The sequence below is a fragment of the Epinephelus moara genome, chromosome 11 (genome assembly GCF_006386435.1).
Source record: "Epinephelus moara isolate mb chromosome 11, YSFRI_EMoa_1.0, whole genome shotgun sequence".
Taxonomy (NCBI): Eukaryota; Metazoa; Chordata; class Actinopteri; order Perciformes; family Serranidae; genus Epinephelus; species Epinephelus moara.
In genome coordinates, this window is record NC_065516.1 from 7,926,267 (window position 1) to 7,948,517 (window position 22,251).

A 22,251-nucleotide genomic window follows, 5' to 3' on the forward strand; every position below is an offset into this window, starting at 1 on the left:
TAGCATCGTTAATGTGGTCTGTAGGATCTGTAGCGGTCGCCATTGTTGCTATCCTCACCAGTTACCCACCAGCGTACAGCTTGACATCAGCGTGGCGCTGATTGGCTAATCGCTAGACCCGCCCCCACCCCCAGCGTTCATTGGTCCGTCCATCGTTTGGACGAGATAAATCGCAAATTCATTGATGTATGCCAGACCAGAGATGCAAGCCTACTCAGTTGAGTGGGCGGGGTCTATGGTCTGGAACCAGGCTATATTCGGGGCTAATTAAAAAACATCCGGGGCTTTAGCCCCGAATGTTTTAGCCTAGGGACGGTACTACCGACCACCATCTACTGTATGCAATACACTGACTATGGATAGATTACCTCATATAACACCACTTAAAAAGCTTTAACTATCCCTTTAAAAACAAACACCACAAACAACAGTTTAGGTTCTGCTTTCATCCATGTTTGCCTTCATTTCCCCTGTTTACCTATTTTGGACATTTCAGGTACAGTTGCCTGATAGGGCCCATCCAAAAACCTCGGCTCGTTGTCATTGATGTCCTGGATTTTTACGATGAACTCAGACTCGGGCTCCAGAGGCCTGTCCGTCAGGCGGTTGCGGGCCTGGGCGCGGAGGGCGTACTGGGCCTTCACCTCGCGGTCCAGCCTCTGAATGGCGTGGATGTCCCCCGTGCTGTCATCGATGGTGAATGTGGTGCCTGCGCCCTCGCCTGTCAGGATGTACTTAATGGAGCCATCACCTTTATCCATGTCTGAGTGGAGCTGTGGAGATATTCATGCAGATGGCAATAAAAAATGTTTATTCCACAACGCATTTTCTCAAGTGGAATATACACTGTCTTGATTTTGGAGACATCTCAAGGGTTGTAGAAACTACTGGTGTCTCAGTAAAAAAAATTAAGGAGATGAGTCTCAAAAATCATGATTACATTAACAACAGGGTTATGACAGAAATATTGTGCAGTCCAAAACTACGGTCAGACAGTGACATGCTTTTGAGGAGATTTAATTAGCTCACATCTCTTAATTTTAGAACAATGCACAGTGATCCTAAACATATAGACAGGACAACCATAGCATGTTTTGGGGCCAAAAAAATAAAAAGTTCTTGAATATCCAAATCAATCATATGACCTCAGTCCAACTTAAAATGTATTAGTGACGTCAGTTTCAAGTGTTGCTAAGTCTGCGCTGAATGTACAGTCTTGGAAACCCTATAATGATATTTCAACAAACAAAAATTCAAAGCTAGCTTTGGTTGCAGCGTCTTTAGTGTGATAATGCTACTTTTCTCTGTTTAGTACCATTGTAAATTAAAACCCTGTGTTTTGGACAGTTGGACAGATAAAATAAGAATTGATATAAATCACAAGTTAATGAATAATGGCAATAGTTGTTTATGCCACCTTATGTTTAACTGTCTAATTACTGTCTAAAATTCGGGGACGATGCATAAACCCCTACTTACTCTTCATCCAGTGTAGATATAAAAACCCTCAAATTAAAGCAGTGTGTCTGCACTTAAACCTCACAGCAATTAAATTCACTGTGCTGGAGTACAGAGCCAACACAACAACAAAAAATGTGTACAGTCCTACTGCTTTATATTTAGAGAGCAATTTCTATTCATTCAGCTTGCTCAGTGGCACACTGAGAGGAAACCAGGCAAAAGTTTAAAAGGTAAAGGTAAAGGAGCCCCTAATGGCCACTCATACTGGCATATTTTGCAATGGCAACCATAAACCCCCTTAAAACCTCCAAAAAGGCAGTACGCAGTGCAAAGTTGCCCCCCCTTCTCAACGTAAGATATGCATATGGACATGGATGGAACCTTCTGTCTGCTCTGCGTTTGTGTCGTCCATATTTGTGAACATTTTTTGAAAGCTTACGGATATGAACGAAATGGAGCAGTACCACCACAAACTGTGGGGGCAGAGTAACCAATAGTTCAAGCAAGATTCGAACACGGGATACAACAAAGACAATTTAAAATAGCAAAACTTTTTGAGAGGTTATGTGACTTTGTCTGAAATTTAAACATCAGGGCAATGTTACTTTGCCGGGGCACAGGGACAGACAGTCACTACAGAACAGCTGGGAGGAGACTGGATGGAATTGGATGGCAGAAAAAGTGGAGATCCATTTGAGACAGCAGCTTTCTAGAGGATGTATAGATAGATAACTTTATTGTCCACCTCAGTCGAGATTTGTCTTTGGTTTCTCTCAAACATATCAAAGGTATGTACAGACATAAAAAAATATGACACAATAGTGCAAATATGCAGATAGGAGCTTCAAGCCACTGTGTGACAGATGAATAGTTTTATTTAGGACAGTCAGGGCTGATGGGCTTCTTTGCCTGGGGGCCCTTAGAGTCTAGGATCACCACTGAACATGCTACAGCCCAAATTTGCTATTACAAGTTAGAATCCAATGTTTACATTGTCAGTGCCAGCCCATAGTATAGGCAGTACAGGCAAATGCTAATGGTGCCATCATCCATAGGGGGTGCCTCAAAAGGGGGAAGTAAAAAAAATCTAAATGTTTTTCTTTTATTGTTTTAAACTAATACTGCTACTATTCATTTGGAATAACCACCACTGGGTCTTTGTTTTAAATTGCACAAAAACCCGTATAAGACAGTTCTGTCAAAACATTAATTCCTAATTAAACCAGTGGGTAAATTAACGCTAGACCTCCAGGGGTGATGTGTGGTTAAATGCGTACTTTAATACTGCAGCTGTAAGTAGACATGTAATCACAGCTTACGGCCTGTTTGTTGCCATGGGCCCTGCAGTGCAATCAGTTGCCTTTTGTGGCCTGTGAGTGCAAATGCCAGCCTGTTGATGTGCAATCACTCCTTACTTTGTACTTAAAGGGTCTCTGCATATGATGAGTACTTACTGCCATCACACTGGCATTGCAGAATTAAATGCCCCCATTGACGTCTGTCTGGTATATAATCAACAGGCGAGCTCACAACACTGCAGTGACAAAAAAACCCACTGACTCAAAAACCACACTCTTTTTCAAGATACTTGCTTTTGCCTTTTCGTCGTCTGGGGCCACTACGTGAAATGACCGAGCTGAGGTTGTTGAACTGCTAAAAGTTTGCAGCTACAGAACTCATTGTTGTTATTCCGGTGATAGTTCAGAAGCAATCTTCACAAAACCTATCATTCCCCGAGCAGCCAGAGAATACAGCTTTTCCTATCTCTTCGGACAACGTGAACCACCTGCACTCTCTCCTGGAAAGTGCCACGCATCCGAGCTCGGCCCAGAATATATTTTTTTAATCAACACCCCATTGTGGGCTTCAGCCCTGTGCCTCGTGGTGATATATCTCAGGCCGGTGCCTTCCCCTCCCGCCTCATCCGCCTTCTCCTCCACTGATCCTTCCTCTCCACTCATACCTATGAAAAGAGTTTGACACTCAGGCTATCAATTACCTGCTCCGTCTCAGCCCAAACCTTCGACATCCCCACAGCTCTGAATACTAAGCTCCTCAACAGTCACAAGGTAGGGTGAGCTGAGGAGAAAAAAACCTACAGTACATGTGTCTCCTGCTTTGTCATATCCTACAGTGCCTTTCTGCCATGAGTGGCTCTCTGGGAAACAGCCCAGCATGTCAAAGTTACTTATTTCATTCAGCTTGGAAAAATGAGGGTGTGCGGCTTTAAAAAGAATCATTGAAGAAAGGATAAATGGAAAGATGGAAGTGAATATGCTACAGCGACTGTAAGCAGATACAGTACTTTATACCACAGCATACATGGTTCCCTCTCAGGACTTGTTACTCTCGTATCTGGTCGAAGCACATGACTTTTTGGATCCTGGCTTTTTCCTCGGTATTCCCGAGTGGTTGAGGGGAAGTTATTCCAGAGCACTAATTAGGCAGGTTTGCATCATTTCCAATGGGAAATTTCAGAGGACGTGCGGTTCAGTGTTTTAAAAGTCGACGAGGAATACTGAGGCAAATTCAAAGGTCAGGAGTCTGTGTTTTAAGATCAAGGCAGTGTAGTTTCAGGAATTTGGGAACAGAGAGTATTTTAATGCCTTTACATTTGGGCATTGAGAGAGATGCACAGAAAAGCCTTTGTTCTTTCTTTGTGCCCAAATTTGTTTAAATCCATGTTAGTGAGCACTTTACCAACATAATATTTAATCCATCCACCTATAGGTGTCACATATCAGGATGCTAATTTAACTGCCTGATTGTTACACAGGTGTGACATGGGCTGGTCACAATAAAACCTACTCTAAAATGTGCAGTTTGATCACACAACACAATGCCAAAAATGCTGCAAGTTATGGGGGGAGTATGTCATTGGCATGCATACTGCAGCAATGTTCACCAGAGCTGTTAACCGTGAATTCATTTGACCACAAAAAGCCATCTCCAGTTAGCCTGGAAATCCAGACTCAAATCTAGAAAGATCTTGAGTCTGGCCCTCACCGATACACCCTTCCTACCCAAGGGGCGGCACTAACTGAGGCATATTACATGCCGCTGCACACAATTGGATAGCACGATAGCCAATCAGAGCAAAAAACAAGGTGACGTATTCATTGCAGTAAGCCCCATTTGTTTGCCGACTAGTGGGGATAACTGATAGTATATTATGCTTTTGCTGTATCCCGTCAGCAAAACGGCAAAAACTTCCTTCCTGGAAGCGAAGGCTTCTAGGGCAGTCTTCTGTTCGTCTCTCAAGGAAAAAGATAAGTGTTTTGCCCTCAATTTGAGTTAATGCTTTAATTTCATGTTAGAAGTAACATACTAGCTGTATAAAACACGTCATGGGAACAGAACAATAAGTGTAGTTGGCTCAGCATGTCTTCAAAAGCTAAATTGAATGGACACGGTCCTTCGGCAGCTGCCATCTTGGCTGTTTACTTTTCGACTCCTACGGCGCAGCCAAATATTACACACTGGCCCTTTAATACAGCACAGCTCTTTGTTTCATCAATGCTGAAATGTGCCTCTGACAATATTTTATTTATCTTTATTTTACTGGAAAACTTCCAAGTAACTAGACCAATTTACTGTAACTCACATTTAGTGTCAACAGCTATCGTACTGGGATACTTCAATTATTCTGAAGTGGCATTCATTCAATGATTACTGTGTTTTCCACTTATAGAAACAATGACAAACTGCTCATCTAGATCATCTAAAAAGGACTCTAATGATGAATTATCTGCCAGCGTGAACTGTCAGTTGGTGACTTAATGACATGCAGGCAGCTAACGTTTCTCCACAGTACAGTACAAATATGTTTTGTCTTTTTGTCAAACAGCCAAAACAATACAGAGTGGCATCTGTCTGTAACAAAACCACCTTTAGCTGAGCGTGCAAAATTCTGTAATGCATCTTTACCTGATGAGTTTCATTTGTAGTTGTAGGCCTAGTTATAACCTGTTCAGAACCCAATTATGTTCCAAACAGACACAAATAATACTCTAATGGTGTATTTCTACTCTAAATGAACTCATAATCATTAGCAAAATATTTTTTTTGATGAGGATCCTTTGTGTTAATTTTTCCGTCCATTCCAATGGACGAAGAATCTGTATGCAGAAACCACATAACATTACAAATGACAAACAAAAAAACATGAGATTATTTCTTTTTCATCAATGGTTAATTCATATAAAACACATGGCCTACAGAGACTGCTGGTATAAATGGGCTAGCAAGGCTAAGCCCTGCCTATCTTTTACAATAAAGATGAGAAAATTATTAAATTAAAGAAAATATTAGTTATTGAACCTTAGAACTGATTGTGTTTTTTTGTGGAACCTATAGCAGCAACAGCACTAAAATAGTCACAAAAACGCAGGATTTATCTAAATGGGCTGATTTTTTACAGCCCATACTCCTAGAATCAGCTTCCAATCATTGTTGTCACATCGTGAGTGACAGGTGTGGTGACCAGCCCCCTTGATTTACTGTCCAGTTGGGCTAAATTAATTCAGCCCAGGCCACTGACTTTTGGCCAATGACAGTGCGTGGAAGTACAGTGAGGGCCTGCCCGCTGTTACTGTAGTGTTGAGTCTTGCAAAATGCGTTAGCATCATGCTGAACGAGGTGGATTATTTTAAATGCTGTCTATCGAGCGGGACCTCATCCAGAAATTAACTTAAATGACTTGGTGATTAACCTGTTTGCATCCCAGAAAGGCCGTCGATGTGAGCTTCTCTTCAAATAAGGTAGGCCCAAGTAGGACTGGGCAGTATTCGCGGTGACGGTAACTTACCGCAGTAAACATGAACAGCAGAACGGGGCCCGGCGGCCGGCCTGCCTGCCTCACGCACCTCCCTCGCTGCGTGATGGAGGTGGCCTGGCCGACCGCCCCAAACCCAGGCCCGTGGGAGAAGGGGGCCCGGGAGCCGCCGGCCATCCCTCTTCCCTCTAATGTTTATACATACTATATAACGTTTTATACACAATAATAGATGGATTAGCAACCGTTTTACTTCGGACGATAAATAGTTTCCATCCTAGACTTGTATGGCTTTTTAAATTGATTTATTTAAGGTGTAAAAAAAAGACAGAAGATGATACCACGATATCATACCCTCACCGTATCCCCCCAAAATAATACCATGATATTGATTTTAGGCCATACCTGAGATATTGGATAAAGGAGATACCCCACCGTAGGCTTATCCAATGTTAAGAAAACGGTTACTCTTCACTCTTCCTGTCTCCTAAGTGGGCGTGGTTAGCTCTCCCTCCAATCAGAGCCTGTTCTCCCTCAAAGATCCCGAGATCTCGCAAGAACTTGTTTTCTGAGACGGACAGGGCTCAAACAAAGTTAAATTTCTCTTGATCTGTGCGGATGAAAAATGCAGCTTTAGTGTCAGAATGTTGGTAAAATGTGTGGCTTGTGGAAAATGAACCCAATATTTACTTTAGTGACTGTAGGGTGAAAGAATTGACCATAAATTGTGATCACGTTCATTTTCCTCATTGACGACAATACATTCAAAGCTGCCGCAAGTCTCCTACGGGGGTGCTGACGTCACTGAATCAGGAAGTGAGCTGAGTGGGGTATCTCGCTTTATCCAATATCTCTGGCCATACCACCCAGCCCTAGGCCCAAGCCCTAACCTCTTATTAAAGGAGCATTACTCCTTTCCTTTCTTTACAGTGTGTGTGTGTGTGTGTGTGTGTGTGTGTGTGTGTGTGAGCGAGCCAGCTTTTGGCATCAGAACATTTTTGTAGTTAGCCTAATTCTCTAGTTTTGTTGTAGTGCATTGTTGCTGTAACCTGGTACTGTATCTCGGTGTGATGTTACTGTTACTGCAGCTGAACTATTGATCAGTATAGGCCATAGGCCTAATGCGTTAGCCCTCCCACCCAATTTCACCACGAGCCGCTACTGATGGCCTACATATTTTGAGATCCACCATCAGATCCACCATCCATTTCAATAGACGGATTAAGTTTTAAATCTTTCATATGATACTTTGACATGTGTAAGTAATGTAACATGTCATTTTACTTTGAGCACAGTTTAAACAAAATGTATATATGTTAACAGTAAATGGATTAGAATATGCCTTGTGCTTACTCCTTGCCTCACAGTTGGCTATGCTCATTAAAAAGGGGGCAGTCCACTTAAGATAATGTAAAATACTGTGATTGGCTTATAGGCATCCCGTCAAATAAGTTTGTGCATTTGTGTGGAGTCAGATGACAGTGATCATACTTTTAGACATCCTAGAAAAGTTATGCTACAGCTGATAAATAGGAGAATCCTGCTAATTACACTTATCTATCCCTGGGATTTCATGACACTGGTTTTCAGAGAGGCTAAAGTAATGGGATATTTTCAAAGCATTTTCACATTGGCGCTCTCCGGCTCAAACACTGTGCACATACGATTTAAAAACAAGATTGTTGTGTCTCCCTGCTGATGATGACTGGCCTTACAACTATTGATCAAATGTTCAATTCACTTTAGCGACTGAGCGATCAAAGTGCTCCTTTGTGAGTATCCATCCCTTGTCTGCTCTTTTCAGAGCATGTCAGTTGTGTTGCAGACGTGCTCTGTCCACTTCTGTGGAATGAGGCCGACTGAGTGAAGCCGCGGTTCGAGTCAATTAACTCAATCACTGCTGTCTGGCTCTGGTTCAAAGTGGACAGAGGAGAGCCTGTCTATAGTATGGGCGCAGTGCATCCAGGGATTAAATTGGGATTTTTTTCCTTTCGTTGTGGTTGAAGTTTGCTGCGCTGCCCACCCATGATCTTCTCTTTTGCATTCGTGCGCTCGGCTCTGGCTCAAGCAGCAGATGACCTGCAGGCTGCTGAGCTCCCCTATAGATCTATTAGTTTGCCCTGTTTGAAAGTTACTAGTTGAAATCTCTTTGAAACACCAACACTAAGGCACCCCCATGTACACAAAGTGGAGAGGACATGCAGAAACGCTGCTCCCCTACCAGGCCAGGAACATCCAGGCTTTGCATCTCTCTAGGTTATACCTTTTATGTGTGTGCATGGATGTGTGCAGGATGTATGCAACACTGACCTTCCCGATATAAAGTGGCTCCAGTCCGGTGTACTCCTCCAGGACAAAGAACTGGTTCCACACCCAGCCTCTCTTTACCCTCTGGAGCAATGCTGAGCTGCCTGTGTTTTCCTCCTCTGTGGGCTTACCCAGAAGGCTGTGGGGCAGAAGGGTCAAAATGCAGAGGGCCACAGGGAGCACGCTGCTGGCAACTGCTGGAAGATGCAATCGGTCTCCCATTGTGAAGAGCAGGGTAGTACTTGAGAAAACTTTTCCAATTTCTGCAGTTGTTCCCTGGCTCTCTCTGGCTACTGTTGGCGTCCTGAAAGAGAAAAGAAGACAGATTAGCCTCAGATTTATTTCCTTTTGGACGCCGTCATCCTTTTGTCATACACTGAGGTCCAGTCTATGTTGCACTGTGGGACGCCTGCGGATGACACATATTCGTAGCTTTTTCTCCTGCTTTCCAGATTAGCCCTCTACTACTGAGTTTTTGTTGAGCTATAATGAGCCTTACCACAGTTGAATGAAGGGGACCTCTTATGCTGCTGAAGAGGCCACATGGAGGAGGCAAGGAGGTAATATCAGAGAAGGAGAAGGCGGGGACAATGGGTATACAACAAAACGTTCATGTCATGCTGCCGCTCACTATTACAGACCCCCTCACCATCAGAAAGTTATAAATATAAAGAACAGAAGACTGGATGTCAAGGGTGTTCGGCAGGTTACGTAGTGTAATTATTTCTTGGTGAACAACAGCCCGGGGGTGTTGTCGCCACCACTGGGTAGCCAGGCAACCACATGACAGCATAAACAAACAGGCAACCTGGTTTCAGAGAAATGACCATGACCTCTTCACACCGCATTATGTGATGGTAACACATAATGTGTTCAAGTTAAGTGTCAGCACCAGGATAACAATGTAGATGAGAAATCAATAAGAATCCTTTATCATGGTGGACACAGGAGCGAGCAGGGGTTAAAGCTAATCGTCATGCCATCAGCACGTTATGTGGCGTTTAGAGGTTGTGGTCATTTCAAGTATTTCTGTGACTTCAGGTAGCAGTTGGGTTCATAATTGAGCTTTAGGCTGCGTCCACAACAAATCATGTGTTGCAGTGATTAGTTGCAAGGTTGTGTGGCGGTTCGGTAGTATCACTTAAATGGTCCATCTGTGGGGGAGTTGAGGGTGGACACCAAATACAGAGAGCAAATCTCCCCATCTCAGTGAGTATTTGTCACCGCTATAAGTTTGTTCACTTTGACTTAAGAGATCTGTAGAATTCCTCTTGATTGTCATTACTGTATCTTTACTGCCACAAAAGACATGAGTGCATGCACATACAAGCAAATCAAGTGCTCTCCTTTGTCGGATAGTACACACAAGCTATAGACAGATTGGCCACTGCAGCATGACAGCAGGTTGTGTTTCTGCAAAAGTTTGATTCTGTTTCAACTTTCTGCCACAGGCTGCTGCGTTTTTATTTTTGTTTTGGGGGGATGGGGGGCCTACGGACGCAGCCTAGAAGCACTACCCTCATTTAAATAAATGGGCGGACTAGCACCTGATTTGGTGTGAATACAGCCTTAAGGCCCTGACAAAGCAAGCTGATGGTTGGCTGTCAGTCAATGCTGAGCTTTTTTTTCAGCCAATTCAGCATATTGAATTGGCGTCAATGGCAGATCGGTGAATAACTTTACATTACAAACACTGCTACATGTAGCTACATGCTAATGTCAGGGACACATAATCATGGTTGATTGTTTAATTCTCTTGGTTAACTTGTCCATGATCTTTGAATCATATTCTTGCTGGATTTTGGTTTAGGAGCTTTTATTGGTGATTTTTAACAGAAGAACGTGCTGCTATGCTTCATTATAATCATTGTCTGGCTGCAAGTGCCCTGCTACATGTAGCTACATGATAACGTGGGGGAAACATGTAAACTTAGTTGCTGACGTTTTTAATTTGTCCCAGATTTTGGAACATATTGGTTGGAACATGTCCATTTTTGGAGATTTTATTTTAGAAGCTTTCTTTTCTAATGATTTTGTTACTGATAAAAAGTTCCGAAATGCTGACCAATCACAGCAGATTGGGCTTTTCTAGAGGAGGCTTTAAGAGACAGGTGCTAAAAGGGAGCATCTCAGACAGAGGGTGAATATATGTGTTCCATCACAGACAGTATAAGGAAAACAAAGAGTTTTTTCACCATTAAAGCATGTAAACATGTTCTGCTAGAAACCCAACATATAAATATAAACCTAAAATGAGCATAAAAGGTCCTCTTTAAAACTTTGTAATGGAAACAGAACTAATTGGAGCCTGCAGGAGAAAACAGAAATGATTGCACGCTTCAAAACCACCAGCTTCAGCTGCTTTTTCCCTCCAGATCGGGACAATCAGGCATTTCACATCGACAAAAAAAAAAAAAAAGTGAAACCACACTCTTCCCCTTCCTTCCTCCTCTTCCTGTCATGAGGAGAGGCGAGCTCCTTCACACCTCCTGGAAAAGGCCCGGGGGTGTGATGTTCTGAGATTGTAGTGTTTCTGTTAACACCCCTGCTCAGCTTTACTCACACCATGTTCTACAATATCCCCTCAGCACTGCACACCGCTCATTACAAGTGTACTGTGTTTTTTTTCCCTATATCTCAGGTTTTGGAAGGCCCCTATGGTATTGCCTGGATGTTGGATTTTATGCCTCTAAATACTGTCTCCCGCTGCATTGCTCTTTTTGATACGAACATCACAGGAATCTTTAAGATCAGCTAGGTCAATTCCGTGAATTTCTGGCAGGAGGTGTTTTTTAAGGTTACACATTGATCTGAGCTAATCAATACCTTTTCGCACCTACGCTACCTCTTTCCATCTGCATCTTGTTTTTATGTATTAGGAGGATGGCCGCATCTGCCCGCTCTGCCTGCATTAACGAGCTTGGGGGGGGGAATAGGCGGATTGATGGTGAAAAGGCAGAAAGAGGACAGGGGGAGAAAGGGAAAGAAAAGCTAAGAGGCTGTTAGCAGGGGGAGGTGGAAAGTTTGGGGCTGAAAATAAAAAACAGCGGAAGAAAAAGAGACTGTTTGACTCATGGGCTGACTCCATTATGTTTTGTAAGAGAGAGTGCATTGTGCTGCTGCAGACTCTCTCTGAATCGCCAAACTCAGTTAATCATTGTTGAAGAGGCACAAAAGGCAAGGAAGGGTGGGGGGCGTGGCTGCATTGTCAGCAGGAGGCTGGGCCGAGTGTGTGCGTGCATGCATATGTGTGAGTGTGTTTCTGTGCCTCCTCTGCTGCTTGGCAGGACGGGTGACACTTGACCTCGTTGCACCCCTCTTTTCTGCCTATTCAAGCTGCCTGGTTGCCATTATGAAGTAAAATTAGCTCCCTGTTCTTTGCTCAAAAACCCCCGGCCTCAACCTCTCGGCTCCTCCCCTCAAAGGTCACAGCTTGCACCCGAGCATTTTGCTCCATTTTGTCGTCCCTAATGAGGTGACATGCGACGTGATTGTGCTGGCAAAACATTTCACACATCTCTCTCATGGCATTTCGCTTGTTTAATAGAAAAAAGGCAGCTGGCGTTTGCCACACAAGCTGTGAATTGGAGGGATGGGAAGATGAAGGGATGAGGAGCGAGGTGGAGGGTGGAGAAGCAATCATATGACAAAGCTTAAGGCAAAGAATTGAGGTATTTTCCCACCAGGCTGAAACATTCTTCCCACTTGAAAACCTGCCTAGCATTCAAAAGAAAATAACACAATTTGTTTGTTAGTGTGCAACAGCAAAAGAGCAAATTAACGGCAAAAGTGGAAAAGCAACATCCGGTTTTTATGTTTGTTTTGAAAAGCAAGAAACCCCTGAAAGCAAAGGTGTTCGCTGAGAGGGAGGAAGAGATTGAGTGACAGTGGAGGAGACAGTGATTGTCAGGGGGAGCAGCTGGTGTGACAAAATGATGGGCCATATTGTTGTATCATCTTACTCCAAGTCCACCTGCTGCTCCATTAACTGCGATCTGACAAAGACAGACTACATCAAACTGCTCCTACAGCAGTGAGAGAGGTGAGCGTTTCCTTCCAACGGAGGAAAACAAACCCAGAAAGAACTCTTACAGTACGACTGACTGACCACCTCCAGGCAGAGGCAGCATGCATAATCTCACTAACTCCATCTGTTCAGATTAATGAGTCAGTAATGCCCAAAATAAGTAAACTGTATTCTGTTCCTGGATAATAACTTTAGGAAACACTCATGGATTTCTGTAAAAACTTAAAATCTAAAAGTTGGTATTTGATACTTCATGATCCAAATCATGTAATAATATCACCAGTTTTAGACTTTTGATTTTGGTTACTTGTGTTTACTGATGCATTTGAAATGCTTGGCTTATTTTGCTAATTTAAAGGCATGCTCCCCCCCCCAATGATTATTTATACATCAGTTACTCACCTTGTTTTACATTGAATCCAAGAGGAAAATCCACATGCCTCCACAGTGAACCAAGAATCCAAAAATGGAGAAAATTCTTGATGAATTGAAGTCATAGGGGTCCACGTTTAACAACAGCAAAACTATACCAAAACATCCTTCTCATAACTCGTGCAGTATAACCAAAGTCTCGGTATCCAGTACTTCCCAAACAGACAACCCTTTTTGACAGGGAACTGAACTGAAAGTAAAATGTATCCATGCACTTTCTTTAATACCAGACTCCATTGACAAAAACAGTCATTTTACCTTGCTGAACACACGAGTTGCTGGTCTACCGCTGCCTTGACCAGTTAGTTACTTTGTGTCATTGTGTGACTTTGATAAATCTGAACTAACTCTTTAATAAAACCAAAGTCACACAAAAACGCAACTTAACAAACTGATTGAGGCAGCGGTAGACCAGCAACTCCTGTGTACAGCAAGGTAAAATGCCTGTTTCACTTTAAGTTTAGCATTAATTGGTAAAGTTTTAGCAAAAATGCATGTGTTTGGAAAGTACTGAGCATACAACTGGATAAATGAGACTTATTCTGCATGGGTTGTGTGAGAGTTTGTCAACAGATGTTTTGCTAAAGTTTTGCTGTTGTTAAAGCAACCCACTATGACTTCAATTCATCAAGGATTTTCTCTGTTTTTTGATTCTTTGTTGGCTGTAGGCATATGTGGAAAAACAAAGTTCACTGAAGAAATTCAGTGCAACACATAGCCTAATGACTCATTCATATACAAAAAATCATTTGGGGGGTGAAGTATTCCTTTAAACAAGTATTATATAGGGAAGAAGTGTTAAGGCATCCGCAGCTATCATATTTATGAAACAAAATAAAAGACTGCAAAAATGCAGACTATTACCTATGGCTAAAAAAATTGGACAATTAATAATAAATAATAAAAGGCAACTTTTTTAAAAACCGATTATTCACTGAAGTCATTTTCAAGCAACAATGCCACATTACCTAACTTCTCAAATGTTAGGGTTTGCTTTTTTTCTCAGGTTTATGTGAGAGTATACTTTATATGTTTGGGTTTGGACAGTAAGTCAGACAAAAAAAAACATGTCAATGACATTTTAAGGACCAAATGATTACTTAATTAAATAATTGTTCCAGTGCTAATGTTATCACAGACCTCACCCAGACCTTTCGGTCCGAGTCACTGAGTGAGATTACCAGGGGCCAACTCAGTGTGTGGTACATTAGTATGGGTTCGCCCTGTTTAAGTGCTATGTGGAGCATTATTAAGTGTTAATTTCACAGTGGCCAATGTCTGTGCTCCACTCACCTCGGCTCTAAAAGGAGGCCTCCCAGACTGTGGAAAAGGTCCTTAAAAACTGGGTGGACCCATGAAAAAGGGTTCCACCCACCCTGGCAGTGCAAAACGTCACGGCCAATTTGTTAACCACAATTGATTCTGCACGGTGGATGCCACGGCGAAGGCCCTGTATATTTGCGACCCGGGCGGGAGGCTGCATCGATGCACTTTGACTTTTTTTTTTTAAGATGCAGAAGTGCCGGCATGAGAAAGTGTCTTTCAATAAGCCGAGTACAATAAGCTGAGCGGGCGCTGTTGCAAAAATGTAAAAGCGTTTTCTTAAATACAGCCGCTGAATCTAATTTCGCTTCCCGGGCCGAGCTGAGCGTGACGAGCCACATTCCTCAACCAAGCGTAGTTTTTTAATTTATGAATGTTTATTTACTTATTTGCACGTAATTAAAGTCTGCTGTAGCACCAACTTTTAATAAGCAGGCTGTCCCCGCAGTGTGGCCTCTGGTATGTTTGTGTATGTGTGTATATAAAGACGGAATAAAATGACCAGGTCTTGTGGCGTCTAAAGCAAAGGGTCTATACCGTCACCGCCCGCAGCAGGGACCCAGTTTCCTCAGCAGGGAGAGATGGCAGCCTTCAAAGGCAGAGACAGGCTCAGGGAGGTGTGTATTCTGGCCAAACTCTCAAGATCACACAGTTGTTTGTGTGTGGGTATGAATATGAGTTCTCTGTGGATGCACAGCATGCTTATGTATGTGTGTGTCAGAGCTACCCTCTATTCGTCCTCATTCCTCTAACCCTGTCCCCCCCTCAGGACAGAGACGCCGGCATGGGGCAGGCTTTGAACCTGCTTCTGTCGTGCTCTCTAACTGTGGGGAGCTCCCCGGGCCTCGGCATGTGCAGCTGTGTGCGCCGCTGCCACCGCTGTGCCGTGACGAGCGTCTCCCTCCCGGCGGCTTGTTTACTGTAAGGTGTTTTTAATTACTTGTCCCTTCTTCCACTCTTGATCTGGCTTTGTGCGCCTGGTGAGCCTCAGAAGTTTGCTCTGATACTCCAGCTTCTTTAACCTCCTCTACATTCTTGTCTGTCCTTTCCAACATCTGTGTTACATCTGTATCATTCAAACTCTGCACTTATTTTTAGTTTCCCTTAATCCTGTCTCTTGTCTCAGACCCTTTCTCCTTCCCCTCCCCTCCCCGGTGCACATTCAGTTCATTCATCACTCTGTGGAGGCCATAAAAAGAGCCTTGTCATTTATGAAAAAATTAAATCACACAAACTGGCATTCATCCCAGCCACTGGTGCATGGAGATGATGTCACCATGCATAAGCGTCATCCGGAAAAAAAGTTTGCAATCAGTGTCACTCCGCCGCAAATTAGACAGCAGTGTCTTGGGGACAGACCCTTTCAAATTAATATCGAACTCGTAAGCTCTTTTGAATTTCGGGGGTTTTTGACTCAGAGGAGAATTACAGTTTTCATCCACCACATGGCTGCAGCTGGAGAATCCTCCCCTCCATTAGAGCATTTCCTACGCTGGAATGTCATTTAAGATATCTCAACCAAGAGCACCATCGCAGAAACCTGAAAGGTGTTGTTAATATGGAGGCCGGCGCACAATGCTCATCTTTCAGAGGATCCTTCACCGCCTCTTGCTGACACTGATAATGGCTGGAAAAGTCTTGCTGCCCCAGCGACAGCGCGCATGCCAATCTAGTGTCTTATTTGTCGGCTGGAGCTTACAAGACAGGCGATAGCTTAATGGGTTTTATAGGGGGGAAAAAATGAATCTGTTCTCATCTTGAGAAACTAGAACCTTGGCTCAGGCTGAGGGATGAGGTCTGAATGCCAAACAGAGGTCCGTAAAAAGCAGATAGGCATTCCTCTCCCTTCAGCATGACTTGTTTGAAGTAGCGACAGTGTAGACGTGCTGAGAATTGGAGCCACGCTTTGAGCCTGAGCTCGTGTTCACAAAAGTTTTTTAATGTGTCACAGAACCCCCTCCCGGCTGAGTCGAGGCTCTCCAAATATTCACCGTGACCTACTTTTGACAGCCAGATATGCAATGTATTTGTTCCTGTAAACATTGTTTATCAATTAACACACAGAGAGGGAAAAAAATGAACCATCGATTCAGTGCGGTAATGAAACGGTGCTCCCACCTCGTGTCTTATTCCTCCCAGCGCTCTCCATCTCCACTCAGAGAGTTTCAACGCTCAGTTACAGCTGACAAATCCCCAGTCACCCTTAAATCATCCTCACCATTCACTGTTTACAGCTTGAAAGTATTATTGGCATTTCTCATTGGCACTGCTGTGTTTCAAAACATGACCGGTGAAAGTCAAGGATTATTTTTCTCTTTTTTTCATGCAAAAAATTCCACACCTTACCTTTTTCCTTTTCAACTTTATTCCTCTTTCTCAGTCCTTCTTCTGTGAAAAATGCTCGTTTTTCTTCTTCTCTTATCTCTTTGTTCTTCTTTTCCCTGCACGCTCCCTAAATTTCCCTTGTAAAAGTTGTGAAAGCTACTGCCTGCAGTGCATCAGTTTCCCTAAAGTCACCTTGAGTCCATGCTCTCGCTCACTGTCCTCTTTGTAAAGTTTCCCCTTTCTCCATCTATATATAAGTATAAGTATATATATATATATATATATATATATATATGTTCTCTTGCTGCCACTACTCTGTCACCGCTGCTTTCTGCCTCTCATAGCTGTCTGCACACTCTCATCCTTGGTGTTGCCTATCTGGGGACCCAATCAGACTAAAGGACCAATTGTCCCTCACTTAACAATCAGTGGGACAGCCTCCCGCGACTCCAATGTAACCCAGCCATCTCCAAACTCAAGCATGGGTCAGAGCAAGAGACAGAAAGGAGGAGGAGAAAGAGGAAGAAGAGGAGGGGAGAGGGAGTCGTTGAGGGGTAGATTGACAGCAGGATAGGGGGGAAATTACAGCGAGGGGGAGGTGGAGGGGGGGGGGGGGGGTGGAAATCAAAGAGGTGGAGTGAAATCAGGCGAGCAAAGGGATGGAGGAATGAGAAGAGGGAGACATGAGGTGCTAGATAGTGAGCGGTGGAGGGAAATGCTCCCGGGAGCACCACAAAAGCATTTCATCTCAGGGTATTTGCAAGTGAAAAAAGTGACCAGCGTGGTGGGGAAGGACTCAGGAGTGTGTGTGTGGAGATTGCCACGGGTGCAGGGTCCTTGGATCACTGACCAGCCGAGTAGAAAACGCAAAGGATGAGGAGGGGGGGGAAAGAAATCACCTTCTCTCACACGGCAGCGAACCTGCCCTAATGCATTTTAATGAGTCGGTGTTGTACACGGCTGGATCTGTAGAGGGATTTATGGGCATAAAAGATGAAGCTTTAAACTGCATTATATTCCACTGCTTGCCCAGTCAGAGTCAAAGCAATTAGTTTTCCAAATTGGCAAAAAGATCCTGAAAAATTAGGCGCATGCCAATACACACAAAAAGCGCAGCGGAAGATTAGTCATGGTCACGGAGATCTGATCCCTGTTTAGCACTGAGTGAGAAAATAGCAGTGTTTCATTTAAGCAATCATGGAATTAATGCAGCAAAAAGAGGTTTTCAGAGTTGAGTCTCTTGCATATTTCTCCTCATGAAGAGAAGGACTGGGAAAATGAAATCATATTGAAGATGTACTCAACCATGTTTAAACAGAAATGAGAATATATTACACAGAAACAAGAAGTGTTCTAGGCTGCTGCTCGGGCTCTTATTTGGTATTTTTTCATTATGTCTCTGAGCTGTTTTCATATTATATTTACAGACAAAATAAAGTGACGGAGCTCCAGATATCAGCTAAAAGTTTCCCCACTATTCATAGCCAATTGGAAGGACTTTGCTCTTTTTTTTTCCTCCACTCGACAGCCCTTTGACTCTCCTTAATCTTCCTGACAGAGTAATTTGGTTTGTTGTCCAGCTCTAAAAATACAGATGAAGGCTGTTGTCACCTAGCGAGCCAGATGGTCAAAAGGTTGTACTTCTCCATTGGTTCAATATGTTTTTTCTTTCTCCCACTCTGTCCCTTTCAATATGTCTTCTTTCTCATTTGGCAGGTCATTCTTCTTCACCACTGGTCGCTCCCCCTCCCTTCCCCACTGCCCTCCCCATCCTCTTTGTCTCTTTGAAGACCTGACTGGTTAGCGCCCCAGCCAATCTGTCAGCGAATGCTTGACTGGACCCCCAGAAAAAAGGCAGGGGGGTCCCTCTTTGTTGGGGCGGGCCACAGAGAGGGTGGCATTCAGGCCCATTGAACACCACCTTCCATCACTGCGGCAGAGCTGAGGATAATAATTGGCAGAACAAATTGAACCTATAGGGCTTACGGAAGGGCCTCTGTCTGTTTTAAAGTCTGTTATGGTGGTAGACGTCTGGAAAACAAGTCCCTCTGGGCCCCCTCACAAAGGCTCAGATCCGCCGTAGAAATAGATTGGATACAGTTATGTTCTGCATGTTGCCGGACTTTGGTTTTGAGATAATATGCAGGATGTTGTAGGGACATGGTGCTTTCATGCATCTGATCAGGTACGCCTACTCTTAGGGTTGAGGACTGTAGGCTTATAAAGACCATGACTTGTTCTGTCACCTCAGAGTACCTTTTACCAGCACGCACAACAGACTGTTCAGGTCTTTCATTAGTAGAGCAGATTTCATGGTTGTTAAAGTTACAAGTATCCTCTCAATTTGGTTACCACTCCATTAATCAGTCTTGCTTATTGGCCATTTCCCTCCCTTAAGCAGTCATTTGTGACTTAAGTATCCTGATATGATTTTTGGTCGACACAGAGGCAGCATTACAGTTTCAAGTACACAGAAAATGGCAATTGTGTTTATATAAATAAAATTTGTTGATTAAATGAGCAAACATTGCACAATCTGGTATCCAAACATAGAAAATATTAGATAATTTTTTTCACAATGAAAGCGAAAAAGCCAATATACTGCCAACATGTATATCATTAGCTGTATACAATTATGGATGTAGCTACTGTGAGACCACTCACTGCTTTGTTGACTCCTATTTTGAAGCCTTGAGTTTGGCATTGTGGCTGTTTTCATCTTGGATTTATGGAGCCAGAAGTGACCATATTTGGACAAGAGGGGTGGATCTGACTGTGGGCCAGATGACACGATCTTCACTCAAAGTAGCCTTCTCTTAATTATAATAAAATGAACACTGGTGAGTTATATAGAAATTCAACCCTGTACAGTTGTAAAGTTGGGCATTGTAACACCATGTCCTAACTGGATGCGAGCGTCTGACTATTGCAATCAGTCCACACTGAATCTGTTAAATATGGAACTCATTATCTCATGTAAACGGACCTGTTGTCTCAGAGTAACCACTTCAGAGGTGAGTGAGTACATACTGACTCATTATTTAGAATCACAACACTACTATCACACTAATATCGAACTTATAGATATCATTGTTGTAGCTTCCATACTATAACACCATCTCCAGTATTTACCAGAATTGTTCAGCTTCCTGATGATCTCCGTCCAGCCAGATACCATCTCAATCAGATTTTAGTTGTGACATTAGGAGGTATCCTGTAGGTAACTCCTCATTTTAACCTTGTCAATCAGCCGTCCCTTTTCCATTGTGGTGCTTTCAAAGCAAGCGACAAAAATAAAATAGAAATGGGGCATCCAATGTTGGTAACAATGGCACGCCTCATCACTTGCAGGCAGTTATGACAGTCCACTATAGGAAACAGTGCAATCAAACTGATTAAGTCGCTGACGCTTGCTTGCGTTGCATCCAGTTCGGACATGCTGTAACGTGGAGGTCTGTAAAGATTGACTCACTTTTGGAGCCAGCCTCAAGTGGCCATTTGAGGAGCTGCAGTTTTAGGCAATTCTGTAATAGCTTCAGGTTTTAAAAAAAAAAAAGGTTTTTTATTGTCTTGGTATCTTTTTGATTTACCATTTAGTTTATACGATTGAAAAATGCCAATTTCAATTACTAGCTTGCAAATATTAGCTACCAGCCTGCTACATTCTCTATCAACCAGTGGATTCATTGACTAATTGTTTCAGCTTGACTGTATTGGACGAAAGCTTAGGTTAAATGCCTACCATACTCCAGAGGTGGGCCAGCTGATACCAAAATATCAATACTTCAGATACTTGGTTTAACTTTTTGTAACCAGGCCAGAAGGGGGCCCGGGTTACTATAAGGGTTTTACTGATTGAACATTGACAACGCCAATTTGGGACTTTCACCCAAATAGTAAAAATTGGAATTTTCTCGGTTACTGTAAAAACTCTTGAAAGGGGTTCCACCAACACAAGTTGATCCACAATTAAAAGTCAGAGACGGGAATTAAAATAATATAATTTAATGCTTAAACCAATAAAAAAAATATAACTAAAAACTCTTCTAAAACACAGTTGTAAAAGTAATATAAAACGACCATAAACAAGTGAACTATACAAAGTAAAAAAGAATAAAATGGGAGGACGGAGTAAACTACTAAAACCGGCAGCAGATTCTACAGCATCCAGTGGCAACACTCAGCATGCAATTTAAAACACAGCAATAAATATATGAAAATAAAACATAAAACACACAAAATAAAACCATGCACGAGAGCACTAAAATTATCACAATCAAGAATCTGCCTTTAGCTTTTGTTTACAGTTTATACACCCGTTAACGTCCTCCTAACTTAATAAATAAACAGAACTACAAGCAAAACGCTTCAATAAAAGTTCACAAACAGTCGTTAAATAAAACCAACACAAGTGTAAAACAAATTAAAAATACCAAATAAAACCGAGTGAGTACATACAAATTTTAGACTAGACAAAGCAGCAGTGGCAATCTCTGGTCTGCAAGGGTACAAGGACATGTTATGTTACGCCATTTCACGTTTACATTGCACTATTTATGGGAATCAAACAGAAATGGTACCTTGGCTGTACACCGTGTGGAGGAGGCTAATACTCGCCGGATCTTTCAAAGAGCGATTTATGACCACACACCGGAGCGACAGACGACAGCGCTTCTGTCGGGGATATATACAACATTAAAATCACGTGTTTCAACACCAAGGGATTGGTAAAACTATTAACGCCACATACCTGAGACCAGGGGGGAAAGTCGCGGTAGCTGAAGACGGGAGACCATGCAGCAGCAGCAAAATGGATGGCTTCCCACCGGTATTTATTTCCGGGGGAACTAATTGACACTGACTGCAGGTAGTAAGGGGGCAGGGCAAAAGGGAAACTTAACCTGCCGGTTACATTTTGAAGACTAAACGCAGCATCAATAGGGTTGATACCAAAAGAGGGATGTGAGTCTCTTTTCTACATTGTACCCATTCGTATTTTAAAAATAAAACTATCCCTGTAAAAAACATTCTGTTGTTGTGAACACATGTAGTAGGCCTACATGTACTCTTTGCTTCTCCACTGCTGGTGTTGTGTTGTGTGAACTCAAACAACATATGTGTAGCAAACATGCAGTGCAGCGCAGTGTGCACCCTGACTTGTATAATCCGAAACATATTTGCAGTCATAGCATAGAGGGAAAAAAAAACAGAGAGAAGCTGAAGCTGCAACAGAAAAGAAGAGAGGAGGAGGGAAATGTGTCAGCATCCAGACCCCCGACACAGAGACAGAGTTCACCGGCAGAGTCTGTTCAGAGAGGCTCAGGCAATAAATATCCAGGAAACTGTAGTGGAATTAATATTTTAGTCAAATCGGATCTTCAGGATTGGTTTATCTTAGTTTCAAACTGGAATTGGTCATCACTTAATTTTACTTTAGCAGACTGATTATTCACCTCATAAATCACTACACATTGCTCTCCCCAAAAGGAAAGTACATAAGCCATAATGAAAAAGTATCAGTATCTACGATTCTGGCCCCGTATTGCTTGGTATCAGATCAAACCAAATTTTGTGCTGCTGCTCACCCCTACCACACATTAGA

The 22,251-nt window shown here is 42.8% G+C and overlaps 2 protein-coding genes across 6 annotated transcripts in view; one reads left to right on the top strand and one right to left on the bottom strand.

The window, feature by feature from the left end:
• The window catches only part of LOC126397733 (cadherin-20-like), a 135,672-nt gene that overhangs the window by 32,070 nt on the left and 81,351 nt on the right, over nucleotides 1–22,251 (bottom strand). For 3 of the 5 annotated variants that reach the window (XM_050056680.1, XM_050056683.1, XM_050056682.1), the window contains exons 1-3: nucleotides 16,671–17,107; nucleotides 8,546–8,846; nucleotides 479–773 (exon numbers count right to left, since the gene is read on the bottom strand). In XM_050056680.1, the coding sequence (XP_049912637.1) occupies nucleotides 479–773; nucleotides 8,546–8,764 (514 nt within the window). In that variant the 5' untranslated portion in view covers nucleotides 8,765–8,846; nucleotides 16,671–17,107. Of the gene's footprint in view, nucleotides 1–478; nucleotides 774–8,545; nucleotides 8,847–16,670; nucleotides 17,108–22,251 lie in introns of those variants that run through there. The other 2 variants (XM_050056684.1, XM_050056681.1) reach the window with 2 other exon arrangements.
• The window catches only part of LOC126398150 (uncharacterized), a 105,051-nt gene continuing 97,705 nt past the window's right edge, over nucleotides 14,906–22,251 (top strand). The window contains exons 1-3 of the mRNA XM_050057372.1: nucleotides 14,906–14,941; nucleotides 15,094–15,245; nucleotides 18,366–18,448. Coding sequence (XP_049913329.1) covers nucleotides 14,906–14,941; nucleotides 15,094–15,245; nucleotides 18,366–18,448 — 271 coding nt within the window. The remainder of the gene's footprint in view (nucleotides 14,942–15,093; nucleotides 15,246–18,365; nucleotides 18,449–22,251) is intronic.